Below are 16,510 nucleotides of genomic sequence, written 5' to 3' on the forward strand. Positions count from 1 at the left end.
GCGTTACAGCTCTTTATGAGCCAAAGCCTTCTTCAGAACAATCCTCCATTCGCCCCTGTCTCTGGCAACTCTTCTCCATGCTCTAATTCCAATAGATTTTAAATCAGTTTCTATGTTGTCTGGGTACCTAAGTCTCGGTCTTCCACTTGCTCGTTGTCCTATCGGCCCTCTTCGGTCAAAAACTTTTCTGACTATGGCATCTTCCTCTCGCCTGATTACATGACCTATCCATCTAAGGCGTGCTACCTTAATGAATTGTACAACGTCAGGTTCTCCAAAATTTCTATACAACTCAAAGTTGTAACGCCTGCGCCACAAACCTTGTTCTTTTATGCCACCATATATTCGTCTTAAAATTTTTCGCTCAAAACGTTTGAACAGTTCTTGGTCATTCTGAGTAAGTTACCACGTTTCTGAGCCATATGTTAGCACTGGTCTTATTAGTGTTTTGTAGACAATCAATTTAATTTTTCTAGGTATTTTTGAGGCCATCTGTCTTCTTAAGCCATAGTAGCACTTATTGGCGAGCACTATTCTTCTTTTAATTTCTTCACTGACATTGTTATCTTTAGTTAGCAGCGAGCCTAAGTATATGAAGGTGTCGACACCTTCCAGTTCTAGGTCGTCAATTATTATTCTTGTAAGTGTCGGGTTGCTTGACTTAGGGCCGGTTGTTCGAACGCTAATCAAAACTGATCATTATCAAATATTTAATTACAATTATATTTGATTAAGCGTACTTCTGACAGATGTCGCATTTTGAGGTTATGTTGACTGATTTATTTTATTATTTTGGTTTTAATTTAAAATAAAACATAATTAAACTCTTTCTGATGTTAATTTCTTGTTTTTACTTACAAATCCATAATAATAATAAGCAATTTTTAATAATTTAAGAGCTGCGGCTATATTTTAATTACTGTTTTACCTACAATCAATAACTGATTAGTGTTTTACATGTATTTTTCATGTCGCGATTTGATTCCCATCAAGAAAATTGATTACAATAAATGATTGATTATAATCAACTTCTTGATTAGCGTTCGAACAACCGGCCCCTAGTGTAACACATATATTTGGTATTTTGAACATTTATATTCAGCCCCATTCTCTGTGCAGATGCTCTTAACGACCGAAATGCTTCAGTCAGAGATTCTTTAGATCTACCTATGATGTCTATGCCATCTGCGTATCCGACAATTTGTACTGATTTGTTAAAGATAGTATCATTTGTATTAATTTGGGACTCCCGAATTATTTTTTCTAATGCCAGGTTAAATAAGAGACACGATTGTCCATCACTCTGTCTTAGTCCATTTTTGCAATGGAAGGGTCTTGAGAAATCGTTCTGGATCTTTACCACGCTCTCTGCTCTTGTGAGCGTAAGTTCAGTTAATTGGACAAGATGAAGCGTTACTTTAAATTCTACCATAGCAAGTAGAAGTTTACCTCTATTAACTGAGTCGTATGCGGCTTTGAAGTCCACGAATATGTGGTGGGTGTCGACGCCGAACTCTAGGGTTTTTTCAAGGATCTGCCTCACTGTAAATATCTGGTCCGTTGTTGATTTATTAGAACGGAAACCGCACTGATATCCTCCTATTATTTCTTCAGCGTAGGGGAGAAGTCTTTTGTACAATACGTTGGACAACACTTTATATGCCATATTGAGTAGAGTGATGCCTCTATAATTATCACACACCATCATGTCTCCCTTTTTGTGTAGAGGACACAGTACACTCAACTTCCAGTCTGTGGGTGTTTCTTTCTGTTGCCAAATTGCAGTTATCAGTTTATGCATGTGTTTCAAGAGAGTGTCGCCGCCGTTTTTGAAGAGTTCAGCAGGGAGATTATCCGAACCGGGGGCTTTGTTATTTTTAAGTGTTAAGATGAATTCTCTAATGTCTTCTTCGGTGGGGAGTGGTTGCCGATCATCTTCATTAATTTGAAGCATGGGATCCTCCATCTCGCCATCTTCATCATTGCCACTAAGCAGTTCTTCAAAATGTTGCGCCCATCTGTTTAGTATCTGTTCCTTGTTACTAATTATAGAGCCATCGCTATCTTTACCAACGAGCTAATTAAAAACTGAGGAGAAAAATTATTAACAAGCATCTATAACCAAATAGTTAGAATATGGGAAGCAGAAGAAATGTCCGAGGGTTGAAAAGAAGGCAGAATTATACCAATATTTAAGACAAGAACTAAGACTCTAACAACTATACTGCCCTACTAAGAAAAAACCCTGTATCTCCGCTATAGCTAGTTTTGAGAAAAACGCGAATAGTCATTTTTGGCGTTTACAGGGAAACTATTTCCTTTCATAAAATATTTAGAAATGTGAAATACGGGGTTTCCTCTATGTGAATATGTTATATAAATCATAATTATTCATATGGTGCAAATATCTCAAATTTTGAAATTTTGGAGATACGGGGTTCTTTCTTAGTAGGGCAATATAGAGGAATATCTCTAGTGAGTACAACATACAAAATTCTAACAGCCCTCATCAGACAAAAACTCATTCAACTCACAGAGAATAATTACACAGACAATTGAGAAATGCCACGTACACAACATAGAATTCCACACCCTCTTCGTAGACTTCAGACAGCCTTTGACTGTATTGGAAGAAATAAATTATTTATTGAAATGAAAAACAAGACATACCGGCTAATTAGATTAACAAAAATTTCTATGGATGGATCTCCAAGTCCTCCAAAAAGGAACAGTCAATGCCAGCGGAATTAAAGGAACTGTAGCCCACTCCTCAACACAAACACTAGCATATGCAGATGACATGGTTCTTGTAGGAAGAGACAAGGACAAATTAAAAGAAGCAGTAACAATCCTGATAAATGAAGCACGGAAAATAGGTCTAGAAATTAACGAAGGAAAAACAAAATATCTACTTTGCTCTGGAAGAGAAGAAAACAAGACGAGAGAAGTCAAGATAGAAAACTACACTTTTGAGAGAGTTCAACAATTTAAATATTTGTGAGTAAGTACGAATGGCAAAACTAAGAGAAGTAAAGAGTACCGGAGCGAATACTAGCAGGCAACGAACCATACTGGAGATATCAAAGGCTAATGAAGGACAAGAACTTATCCAGAAATACAAAACTGAAAATATACAGAGTTGCAATCAGACCAGTAGTTACATATGCACATATCGAAATGAGTGAAAGAAAATTGTAACGAAAGCCAAGTCATACAACAAACTTTGACAATGCACAACAAGCATGTGGATTAATTCACCGCAATAAGAGAATCGGAGAGCTCTAAGTAAGAGCGGCAAACATTCCATCCGGAATGAAAAGCCTTGATGATAACAATTAACTATTTAGATGGGAAATAAGCCACAATTAAATTGAAAAAATAATTTTATTAACGTTTCGACGCCCAAATCGGGTGTCGTTGTCAAAATACAAAATACATACTACTAAATTAAACAAAAATGTTGTTGCTTAGTAAAAAATTCTAATAATTTATTTAATCTGACTCATTTATATCGGCAATTCAGACATATATTATACATTTTAAAGTAGAAGACTTTAAAATGATATTGCCAATATTTATGAGTTGCGTTCCTGGGACGACTTTAATAAAAGATAGTTCATTCGATTACATGAAATCAACCCCAACTCAAGAATAACCGCCACAAAAAAATCATAGCATGTGATCTGTCTTTAAAAAGACAACCAAATGCAACGATGACAGTAAAATTCTCGCGTTAGAGATTCCATAGTAAATCACGAGGGAAAACCAGGAAAAAACCAGGTGATACTATCCCGACATCGTAAGTATTTGGTCTTACATTGAGTTTACTCTCAAAACTAATACCAAATTCTGACTTTAATATATAATATATGTGTTGTTTAAATTATAAATACATAATATTAATAATACATAGATATATAAGTCATACTAAAATATAAAATATGTACTAACTAAAATATTATTTATAATTTTTTTTATTTAGCTGATGCCTCGACAACTAATGGATATTGGCATGGTAGGTACGGTGAATTTTTGCAGTAAGGTACCTAGTGTCATGTGTAGTGTGTGTTGAGTAGGTGTCTTGTTACTATGCAAAGTCGACGTCGTTGTTTTTGCAAAGAGACGCTAATTGTATCCGCACATCTGCGGTCCCTCCGGTGAGTACCGATCCCACAAGGACAGAAACTATTTTCATTTATTAATTTATAATAAACGAAAAATTTCTGACACTGGTATTTATAATTTAAACAACAATATATATTATACAGGGTGGTTCATCTTATTCGCCTCGGTCTCTGTACGGAAAACCGCTTGATATTTAAAAAAAAATTCTTCACAGAAATATACAGGGTCTTTAGTACTACAATCTAAAAATAATGTGAATTATACAGGGTGCTCCAAAAAAGAGTGGTATATCAAAGTTATATTTTTTCTTATGGAATGCCCTATATCTGATGACATTACTGAATTGACCTTAAAAAATAAGCTATACTTTCATAAGGGTTCCCAATACCTAAATACAGGGTGTTTTGATTTATTTCGATTTTTATGAAAATGTAAGGTTTTAGAAAAAAATAAATATCTACGAATCTAAGAATCAGTAACAAATTCTTTCTTGGATCTTAATAAAAGACTATTTAGCATACTTAAACAGATGCTTACTGCCACAAAATTTCTTACAGGGTGGTCAAAATATGAGATTGTTCTATTAACAAATTCAAGCTGTAATAACTTACTTATTTTAAATGGAACACCCTGTATCTTACTAGTCTATCGCGTAGAAAATTTACTTAGCTTTCAATTTGTATTAAGGTTTCCTATACCTATCTTTTGACAGGGTGGTCAAAATATTAGATTGTTCTATTAACAAATTCAAGCTGTAATAACTTACTTATTTTAAATGGAACACCCTGTATCTTACTAGTCTATCGCGTAGAAAATTTACTTAGCTTTCAATTCTTATTAAGGTTTCCTATACATATCTCTCTTCATTTTTCAAATATTTAAAGATTTCCTAATTTGTAAGCTTTAAAAATTAGAATTAAGTACCTTTGTCGTGGTTATGTACAACACATCACCAACACCGGCAATATACTTAACTATCTTAGTCAAGATACTTTCGTTAATAAAATTCACATTTTTATCATTTAATCACACAGAGTGTTCTTATTTTAAATGACATACTCGATATTCAATTCTTTATAATGGAAGATATTTAAAATCTCTTCAATTCCATGTAAACATTCTCAATAAACATGTTATTCTGTAAATATAAATTCCCATGTTATTCTGTAAATACCCATTTTTACATATTTTTGTACAATAGGCTCGTTTTCGTCATACTAGTCATTGCATTTAATTGTTTGTAATTGCGATTCAAAGATTCAAACAAAAAGTGGTGTTCTTAAATTTACTTAATAACCGTCGGTTTAAGATATGGAAAATACTTATACGAAATGAAATATAATAATTTAAATATCTTCCAGAATACGGCATCTAATATAGGGTATTCAGTTTAATATAAATATAAACATATTATTCAATGTCACATGTAGGCCAAAATCAACTAAACTAATACAACACTCTGTGTGATTACAATGAAACAATGAAAATTTTATTAATGACAGTATCTTGTCTAAGTATATTGCCGGTGTTGGTGATGTGTTGTACATAACCACGACATAGGTACTCAATTCTAATTTTTAAAGCTTACAAATTAGGAAATCTTCAAATATTTAAAAAATGAAGGAAGATAGGTATAGGAAACCCTAATAAGAATTGAAAGCTAAATAAATTTTCTACGCGATAGATTAGTAAGATACAGGGTGTTCCATTTAAAATAAATAAGTTATTACAGCCTGAATTTGTTAATAGAACAATCTCATATTTTGGCCACCCTGTAAGAAACTTTGTTGCAATAAGAATCTGTTTAAGTATGATAAATAGTGTATTATTAAGATCCAAGAAAGAATTTGTTACTGATTCTTAGATTCGTAGATATTTATTTTTTTCTAAAACCTTACATTTTTATAAAAAGCGAAATAAATCAAAACACCCTGTATTTAGGTATAGGGAACCCTTATGAAAGTATAGCTTATTTTTTAAGGTCAATTCAGTAATGACATCAGATAAGGCATTCCATAAAAAAAAATATAACTTTGATATACCACTCTTTTTGGAGCACCCTGTATAATTCACATTATTTTTAGATTGTAGTACTAAAGGCCCTGTATATTTTTGTGAAGAAATTTTTTTTAAATATTAAGTGGTTTTCCGTACAGACACCGAGGCGAATAAGATGAACCACCCTGTATATTAAAGTCAGAATTTGCTATTAGCTTTGAGAGTAAACTAAATGTAAGACCAAATACTTACGATGTCAGAATAGTATCACAAGGTTTTTTCCTGGTTTTCCCTCATGATTTAATATGAAATCTGTAACGCGAGAATTTTATTGTCACCGTTGCATTTGGTTGTCTTTTTAAAGACAGATCACATGCTATGACTTTTTTTGTGGCGGATATTCTTGAGTTAGGGTTGATTTCATGTAATCGAATGAACTATTTTTCAGTAAAGTCGTCCCAGGAACGCAACTTATAAATATTGGCAATATCATTTTAAAGTCTTCTACTTTAAAATGTATAATATATGTCTGAATTGACGATATAAATGAGTCAGATTAAATAAATTATTAGAAGAATTTTTTACTAAGCAACAACATTTTTGTTTAATTTAGTAGTATTTTGTATTTTGACAACGACACTCGATTTGGACGTCGAAACGTTAATAAAATTATTTTTTTCAAAAATAAAAATGTATACCATTTTTATTCAGTTGCAATGCGAAGGCAAAACAATCTTACTTTTCAATTAGAATACTCTCTGAATCGTGATTTTCGATTCTTATTGGAATCTCATCGGAGAGAGCGCAGGCTTGTTCTCCATATCCTAACTAACCAGCACCGAGAGCTTTTCCCACACATTGCAACTGAAACAAATAGGGTAGGTGACTAGCGTCATCTGGCAATATTCTTTTCAATTTAATTGTGGCTTATTTCCCATGTAAATAGTTAATTATAAATATGCCACAAGGAAATAGCTTCAGAACAACTTGATGATAATGATGATGATTATAATAAAAAATAAGGATAGTATTCACTAAAGGCCAAGGAATGTGTCAAATGAGAGTCCCAAATTCCGAATTAATTTAAGCAAAAAGAGAAAGAAAGCAAGCTACAAAAGAGAGAGGGAAAGGGGAAAGAGAAAGAGAGTGAGAAAGAAAAAGGGAGAGAGTGAGAAAGAAAAAGGGAGAGAGAGAGAAAGAGTGAGAGAGAGAGAGAGAGAGAAAAGAGAAAGGGAGAGAAAGAGAGAGAGGGGGAGAGAGAGAGAGAGATCTAATGAAATTAATAATGTTAATAAACCAAAACTTACCTGTGTTTGTATAGGATTAAACTGTGGAAACTTATCGGCGTATAAAGACTCAAATTGTTCGTTTCTCAAAGCAGTAATGGGCAGCGGTTGCAAGTCCAACAATTCAGTAGGAGGGAAGTTTTTCTCGGGCAAAATCAAATGTCGAAACGATACAGGTAACTGTGTTTCCGCTCCTATCCACCGATCCGATACAATTCTGAGGAAATACTGAGGAGGTAACGGTTCAAAAATCGGAACGAAGAATTTTACGGAATGTTCGTCTTGAGCGTATTTTGCTTTTAGTAGAAAGTATTCATGATGGAGGATCACTTCTGAGTCGACGTCTTCTACCAGTATCCAGAATGCTTCAGATACTCCGTGTAGTTTTTCTTCCCATTGGAAATCGGGGGTGATGGTCAGTTCGACTTTTAACATCGATCTTGTTATGGGCTGGATGTGAGTGGATAGTTCTAGTTTTGGGAACTGATGTACATATTTGTGAATTGTTTTTCCTAATTTAGGAACGCGTACCAGTTCACCGATTTCGTTGGGACCCAAATCATATAACCTGCAACAGAAAGTAATATAGATATGTATAAAAAACACGAACTGACAATAAACTTCTGCACGAATATTGAACTTAGAATAAACAACACTTTTTTAACCACAAAGACTAACACAAATATACATTCAATAACAACCATAGACAAAGATCTCTGATGCATTATGTTACAATCAACAGAGATATCGAGAATCGACAAGATACCTCAATTCCTTTAAGTAGGTAGGTTAGGTAGTGTAGGTAGTAACCATAGCCTAGTATGTAAAATAAGAATAATCATGAAATACATCAAACCCAAGAAGGCGGCACCAACACAAACTAAACTCAAAGTCGAAAAACTAAATACGGAATGCGGGGAATACTTAAACAGAAAAAAAATATCAGAGAATATTGCTGAGAATGAAATATTAGAACAGATAGAACTCGACTTCTACGCAATACAAAGAGAAACATGGAGAGTCATTAAAGGGCAAAGCAAAGAAATGAATGAACTAATAAAAACGAGACACGTTCAGAAGGAAACATGGGCACACTAATTTCGATCCCTATTTATTAAAGGTGACGATAATGAACCACAACGCCAGAATTGACATAAACGAAGAAATAAACATTGAGGAGAGAGAGGTAAAGGAAGCATTAAGAAAATTAAAAAATAGAAAATCTCCAGGAGAGGGCAGAATATCGAACGAACTCCTAAGATACGGCGGATCTAGGGATTGCAATCCAGCAGCGTTTTCAATCCAGCTGGATTTTTGCAAGATTGGCCTAAATCCAGCTGGATCCAGCACAATGTGCAATCAAAATAAAAACACGATTTTAATGTTTTTTTATCTGTATTCTAAATTTCTGATGAAACATAAAACAACAGAAACATGAATTATTTAGTTTTTTGGAAGTAAGACCTTAAAAAACCAATTATCTATCACACTATTCACACCTACTTCGCACAGAACTGCACATATTAGGCCAGGGTAATAAGACAAAAATATACCCTGTTCGTGACACTCGAGCAGCCAGGGTACTGAAGCGATTTTTCGACAGGTAATACCTATAGGAACAAATTATAACTATTTCCTGCGTAGAATCTGGCGGCCATTTTTATTTATAAACAATTAACTGTCAAAAAATGGCATTTTTCCCTTTTTTTTTCAAATCAACGGAAAGCAGTGAAACTTATGATTTTTTTAGTACAAATATCTTCGAGATTATGGAAAAAGCTTTAAAATTACGTATTACAACGTTTGATATACGCATTTATTTTTAATGTAATTTCGAAAAACGGTCGGAATTGCAAAAAAAATATTTTCTCAAGTAAAAATTAGTGTACAGCTTTGAAATTTTTGTCAAATGAGGGTTCTTTGGTGCTTAATATGTGATAAAAATTTCAAATCGATTCATTCAATTGTTTAAATTTTATTCAAATTGTTTATCCCAGAGAGCATTTTTTTGCAATAACATAAGTTTATCAGGAAAGATTTACGATACTTTTGCATAATTATTTATTACTAATAAATGCATTTTTTATTCACTTATTTTAAACCAAGTTGAAAATATAGCTCATGCTCTTTCATTTGACACCTGTGGAATGGTTCTAGTCATTTTCTTCTGACTTATATTATTGCAAAAAAATGCTCTCTGGGATAAACAATTTGAATAAAATTTAAACAATTAAATGAATCGCTTTGAAATTTTTATCACATATTAAGCACCAAAGAACCCTTATTTGACAAAAATTTCAAAGCTGTACACTAATTTTTACAACAGTTATTGTGAAAATTATTTTTTTTTTGCAATTCCGACCTTTTTTCGCAATTATATTAACAATGAATGAGTATATCAAACTTTGTAATACGTCATTTTAAAGCTTTTTCCATAATCTCGAAGATATTTGTACGAAAAAAACCATAAGTTTCCCTGTTTTCCATTGATTTGAAAAAAAAGTGAAAAATGCCATTTTTGACACTTAATTGTTTATAAATAAAAATGGCCGCCAGATCCTACGCAGGAAATAGTTACAATTTGCTCTTATAGGTATTACCTGTCGAAAAAACGCTTCAGTACCCTGGCTGTTCAAGTGTCATGGAAAAAATCATTCATGTCCTTCTATTTCATAAACGGCCCTTTCCTTTTCCAAAATCTTTTCGTAATCCTTAAGAGAAACAGTTTTTTTTGTTATAAAAGTTTTCTCTTTTTCGTTTCAATTCAATCTTAAATTCTTGTTCCAAATTAAAATTCACGGGCTCCGGATTAGTTGGCCCATTTTCTTCCATTAGATACTCTTGCACTAGTTCCACAATCACTTGTTTATTTATACGGCTCAACAAATTTTTGACCTCTTGTCGCATTGCATTCTTTTTCGGCATGGGGAAATAACCAGGATTGTTTAGTCCTTCGTCGTACTTTTTTGGATTTTGTAAGTACACTAATGTACCTGTAATTTCACAGAGGCTCCGTTCCGCGATTCTGTTACGTAATGCTTCAAATGGATCGGCATTAAGGCTAGCGTTCTGCCTATTTAGTTTGTCTAAGGCAAATTTCATGGTTGTGAGGGCCGTTATCAAAGTGGACTCTTCTGCAAAGAGCTTCTACAGCCAGTTTTACCGGATAAAGAGTCGCGATCAACTCACTGATTATTGACCACTCGCCAGCAGAAAATATTATCGCAGAATCAATGTCTATTATTTTTCTCTAGAAAGCATGAAAGATGACGCGCTGAAAGATGTCTAGACATCTTCCAGTGCGTCACAGTTTTTCGATTTCTTTCTAACGCATTAAATTTAGACCTGGATCCCGCGTAAGAAAAAAAAGTTGATTAATAGCAAGCTGAAAATTTGTTAATAGCTTAACGGTGTCTAGTCGGACAAACACTGATGCACGAGAACACTGGAACAGGGGAAGTTTTAACGGTGGAGCATGATAAACGTGTCGTCCTGACAAGTTTATGATGGTGAAAAATAGCAAGTTGTTTTTAAGTTTATTTAATAGCCAACGTTATATAATATATGAAAAAATGTTTGTCCGACAAAAAGGTTGGGCATTTTAACGAGTCCGACACGTATAACATGTCACAGCACAGGAACTATGTTGGTGATGAATAGCAGTCTGATTTTTGCATGAGAGTTTAATGAAAGGTTAAAAAAGCAATTGGAAGTTCTGTCGGACAAAATTAGTGGGAAATTTTCCTAGTCGGACATTCTAAACATGTAAGATATAGACAAAAATGTTGGTGATAAATAGCAAGCTAATTTTGATTTGTTTATGTACAAATTATATTTTGTAACGCAAAAAGTTATAATATGTCGGAAAAAAAGTTTGGGCAAATCGAAGGAAATAAATAAAAAACATTTTTTCAGAATGACTTAGTCACATATTGATAAAGCTATTTTAGTTGTATATTATTATTTATATACACATATTTGCATGTGCATATATATTTGTACATGCACACTCCAAAAACAGTGAGGTAAGTATTAATGCATGTATATATTGCAAAACAATTATTTTTTTGGGTGGAGTTTGTTCTAGATATTCTCAAAATGACAATAAAAAATGTCAAAGAACATGTGAAAGCAATCTCTTAGGGTTTTATAATTAGGCGCATCAGAAAGTACGGAAAATTTCCTACCAAAAACGTTGTATACATTTTTTTCCATACTCAAATCTTAACTCTGTAAACGGCATTGAAAAATGTGAAGAGTCTAAAACTTCGGTGCTTATAAGAATAGACGTAAATATGACACATTATGCTTAGAGGTATATATTAGAAGGCTGCATTTGTGAGTGTGACACTTTGTGCTATACAAAGTAGTATTTGAAAGTACATGGTCTCTGAGTTTCTGTTTGCCACGTGTGTTGGAAATTAAAATTTATATTAACTATGGAGTGTTTTTGTGTCTATTTTTGAGTGTCAACAGTTTAAATTTTAAGTCGCCAAATCAAAAGTGAAACCATTCAACGGTACATTTTTGAGTTATTTTCGAACAAAGTTAGTAAAATACTTGGTCATCAATTCAATGAGGTTCAGTTGCCAGATAATTGTGAAGATTCTACTGAATATCATTCTTCGTGCTATAATGCTTTGCTTGATTGAAAAGGGTACCTAAATAAATTATTACTAAAATTGTATAACGTAATTTTTCTCAACTTTCTACAAATGAAATAATAATGTAATTAATATGTCACATGGCTAGAAATAATTTGCTGCCAAAATAAATCGATTAGTTTAAATTTGAAGTTACGATTGCAATTTATTATGAATTATTGTCAAAGGTGACAGTTTTTCTTAAATGGAAATGTATTCATAGACATAAGGGTAGACAGGGAATACAGTGCAAAAAGTCGATAGGTGGTCTATCTATCTCTTTTAACCAAGCGATCCCGCGCATGTGGCAGACAAAGATAGCTAGACCACTCAATCCATAATATAATTTGCCTGATCTACTATATATGCATTACAGTGATGTATCTAAATGATGCTGAGATAAATCGAAAGATATCGATTGTAATTGATTGCAGGTACTTTTGACATAGAATAATCACCCCTTATTGAAATTTCAAAAATTATTTTTTTTAAATTGTCCGACTACAAAATCTATCCCTTATTTTTTTCCGACAACAGTCATTCATGGTAAGGAATAATTTACTTAATTAAATTTCGTCTTTGTCGGAAAGCTATTTATCACCAGCATTTTTGTCTATATCTTACCTGTTTAGAATGTCCGACTACGAAAAATTCCCATTAATTTTGTCGGACAGAACTTCCAATTACTTTTTTAACCTTTCATTATACTCTCATGCAAAAATCAGACTGCTATTCATCACCAACATAATTCCTGTGATGTGACATGTTCTACGTGTCGGACTCGTTAAAATGCCCAACATTTTTGTCGGACAAACATTTTCTCATATATTACATAACGTTGGCTATCGAATAAACTTAAAAACAACTTGCTATTTTTCACAATCATAAACTTGTCAGGACGACACCTTTATCATGCTCCACAGTTAAAACTTCCCCTGTTCCAGTGTTCCCGTGCATCAAAGTTTGTCCGACTAGACACCGTTAAGCTATTAACAAATTTTCAGCTTGCTATTAATCAACTTTTCTTTCTTACGCGGGATCCAGGTCTAATTGTATGTGACAGAAAAAAACGCACGTCTGTGATTACAGACATTTATACCATTTATTCTAGTTGTCGACAGATGGCGCTATAATCTAAAAAAAATTATTTACGAATTATATAATATATCTACTAATATAATCTGTACAATTTATAAGACTATACATATCAAAGAAAGTACCATTTTATAAATGCCATAAACACAATTGATTTGTTTTTATGCCAAATTGCAAATAAAATGTGACAACTGTCAGATTTAACTAAAATATCGTGTTAGAATAAATGTTATAAATGTATATTATCACGTACTTAACTTTTTTTCTATCATTTGTGACACACTGATAAATGCTCATGAAAAGAAGCATATCAACGTTTTATCAATGCAAACTTTTAGGCCGTAGAAACTTTCCATAGTATACCGAGCTACTGCTAGCGCTATAGAGTAGCAAGTTGCCGACTCAAGGCTTTGAATAAAGAGGCTAATAAAGACATTAAGTAATTTATTTCGAATTTTACACGTTTGCGGATCCGCGGTGCTGTATCCAGCTGGATTGCTGGATCCAGCAATTGCAATCTCTAGGCGGATCAGATCTGATCAAACGATTATTAAAACTAATCCCAAAAATAATAGAACAAACAGAAACCAAAAGAATGGAGATCAAGTATCCTAATATCTCTCTTCAAAGAAGTAGACAAATCGGACCCGGAGAACTACAGAGGAATTTATTACACACAACACTAAAATTAACAACCTAAGTGATAACAAATAAACCGAATCAAACTATAGCACTAGCAGAAGAACAACAAAGTTTTAGGTCGGGAAGATCATACACCGACGCGACGCTATATTTATAATGAGGCTACAGAAATCACTTTTTCTTCTTCTTTAGCCCATTTCTATCCAACCTTGGGCATAGGCCTTCCCCAAATCTTTCCATATCTGTCTGTCTGTGGCTGCGCTTTTCCAATGAGTTCCTGCAGCTTTTACAATATCGTCTTTCCATCGCATCTGAGGTCTTCCTCTGCCGTTCCTGTCCACGGTCTCCAGTTTTGTATTTCAGCATTCCATCTTTTGTCTTCCTGTCTCGCATTGTGGCCCGCAAATCTCCACTTTAACCCTGTTATATGTTCAGTTACATTTTTTACTTTTCTTTTCTTTCTTATCCATTTGTTTGATTTTCTGTCTTGTAGTTTTATTCCCAACATGGATCTTTCCATTTTTCAGTTATTTCACTTTTGTTTATGTTGGCCTTTGTTAATGTCCATGTTTCTGAGCCGTACGTCAGAACAGGAAGGATACACTGGTCAAATACACGGGTTTTTAGGTATTGTTATATTTTTGCGCTTTTTGCGCTAGAGAAATCACTAGAATACAACAAACCGGCATATTTCTGTTTCGTGAACCTTAGGTAGGCATTGACAGGATCAAATTAAAGGACGTTACCCGCATATTGCACGCCAGAGAGATAATGATGTTTCAAAACCTCGTGAACCTCGTAAATACGCATGCCCGAAAAAATAAATGGACCCTAAAAACATGCACCATTTTAATTTCATAGGAAATTAGGCGACAGGGTAGGATTTGCACATGCTAATGATGTCGAGTATTTCCAATAAACATGAGATATTATGTTTCTCTAATCTTAAACATTCCAGTTAGTCATCGCATTTTTATTTTATCTCACATTGAAAGATGTATCTAATAAAAATTTACGACTTCCCGTCTTCACTTCCGAAAAAAATGTCTGTGTAAAAATGTAAAATATTTACATTGCACTAATTTGGCTTATAAATAAACCTTTTAAGAACTGAAAAAAATCCAGAGGACAAATAAATAAATAACAAATCAATGTATGATAGAAAAATAATAGGATTTCGGTTTTAAATTCAGCAAAATATGTTTATACGAGACGAAAACCTCGAATTCCTTGGGAAAAATATTCACATAAGATTTTTTGCATAATCACTTTCATAAAATACCGCAGAATAGTGTTCAAGAAGTTGACCATACAAAAAGTGGTCCTAATTTATTAAACGTTTTTGTATAAATCCATTTTTTAGGTCGTTATAACGGGCCTCGGGCCTAAAACAACTAAAAACGATGTTTAAAAATCAAATAAGCCCAAACTAAAGTATCAGAAACTGATAGAACAAAAAACAGTAAAATCCTTTATAAAAGGTATATTGAAAATATATATACCTTTTATAAAGGATTTTACTGTTTTTTGTATTACATGGTATACAGCCAACTACAAGAAAACTTTTTCCTTGTGGATTTTTTGATAGAACAAAGTTAGGTGAATTCAAAAATAATTGTGAGTGTTTTTAAGCCTTAAAAATCATCATTTTGCGTTTTTTTTTTTCAGTTTTAAATTGTTTATAAGTTAAAAACGATCAACTTTAGAGAAAAATTACAATAAACTTTTTGAAGTTATACTTCTTTAGGCGCGATTGAGGGTGAAATTTTATTAATCTGCGCGCATGCGCACACAGACAGTATGGAGTTCGTTACTAAATGTTTTAATTTATGTATGTATCAGTCCAGAAAAGGTGTGGAAAGGATATATTAGTGTTTTTAAATATATTTTTCTATAAACGTGTTAAAAATGCAATTAATAGCACTCCACAGGAGCGTTAAAAATGCTACTTTAAAGCACCAGTGCTTTAAAAATTTTAAGACACTGCAGTTAAAGGTGAATTGTCAAATTGTGAAACGTCAAAATATTTATATTTCATTTATTGACATTAATATTAATAATATCACTTGCGCAATTTGAAAAAGGTGGTTTAAAAGGTTTTTTTAAATTTAATTTAAACTGTATTATTGCATTTTTTAACACGTTTGTAGAAAAAAAACGATTAAAATTTGTTAGAATATACAACAATAAAAGTAATATGTTATTCTATAGTTGTTATGATTTACGTATTGACAGTATAGGCAGTTTTGATGTAATGTCAAGGAAAATATAAAAATAGAATGTCAGTCAAGTTCAAGTAAAAGTTTTTGTAGGTATTGCCCTGTAATTGAGAATGAATAAATTATAATTGTTGAATAAGACGTTTGTAGAAAAAATATTGTATGATATATTTGTTAAAAAGTACATTTTTAAGGCACTCATGTGAATTGCAGAATGAGCGAAGCGAATCTTTCACATACGTGCCTTAAAATTGTGCTTTTAACATTTATATCGTAAATAACTATTATTATAATTTTTGTGTGTTTGGACTTGTCTACCTCGGGAATAAGATAATAAGTAATATTTAAAATATTTTATAATTCACTTCGTATGTTTGTCAATATGTCTGAGAAATCTTGTAGCTCGTATAAACAAAAGGGTATAGCTCAGTGGTAGAGCGTTGGGCTGAAGATCAAGAGGCCCTCGGTTCAAATCCTGGTGTTTTCTAATCTTTTTTTAATT

The 16,510-nt window shown here is 32.9% G+C and overlaps 1 protein-coding gene across 1 annotated transcript in view; it reads right to left on the minus strand.

Moving 5' to 3' along the window:
• LOC114328905 (putative U5 small nuclear ribonucleoprotein 200 kDa helicase) overlaps positions 1–16,510 on the minus strand; it is an 89,919-nt gene that overhangs the window by 40,108 nt on the left and 33,301 nt on the right. The window contains exon 9 of the mRNA XM_028277885.2: positions 7,431–7,977. Within this exon, the coding sequence (XP_028133686.1) occupies positions 7,431–7,977 (547 nt within the window). The remainder of the gene's footprint in view (positions 1–7,430; positions 7,978–16,510) is intronic.

The sequence above is a fragment of the Diabrotica virgifera genome, chromosome 4 (genome assembly GCF_917563875.1).
Source record: "Diabrotica virgifera virgifera chromosome 4, PGI_DIABVI_V3a".
Taxonomy (NCBI): Eukaryota; Metazoa; Arthropoda; class Insecta; order Coleoptera; family Chrysomelidae; genus Diabrotica; species Diabrotica virgifera.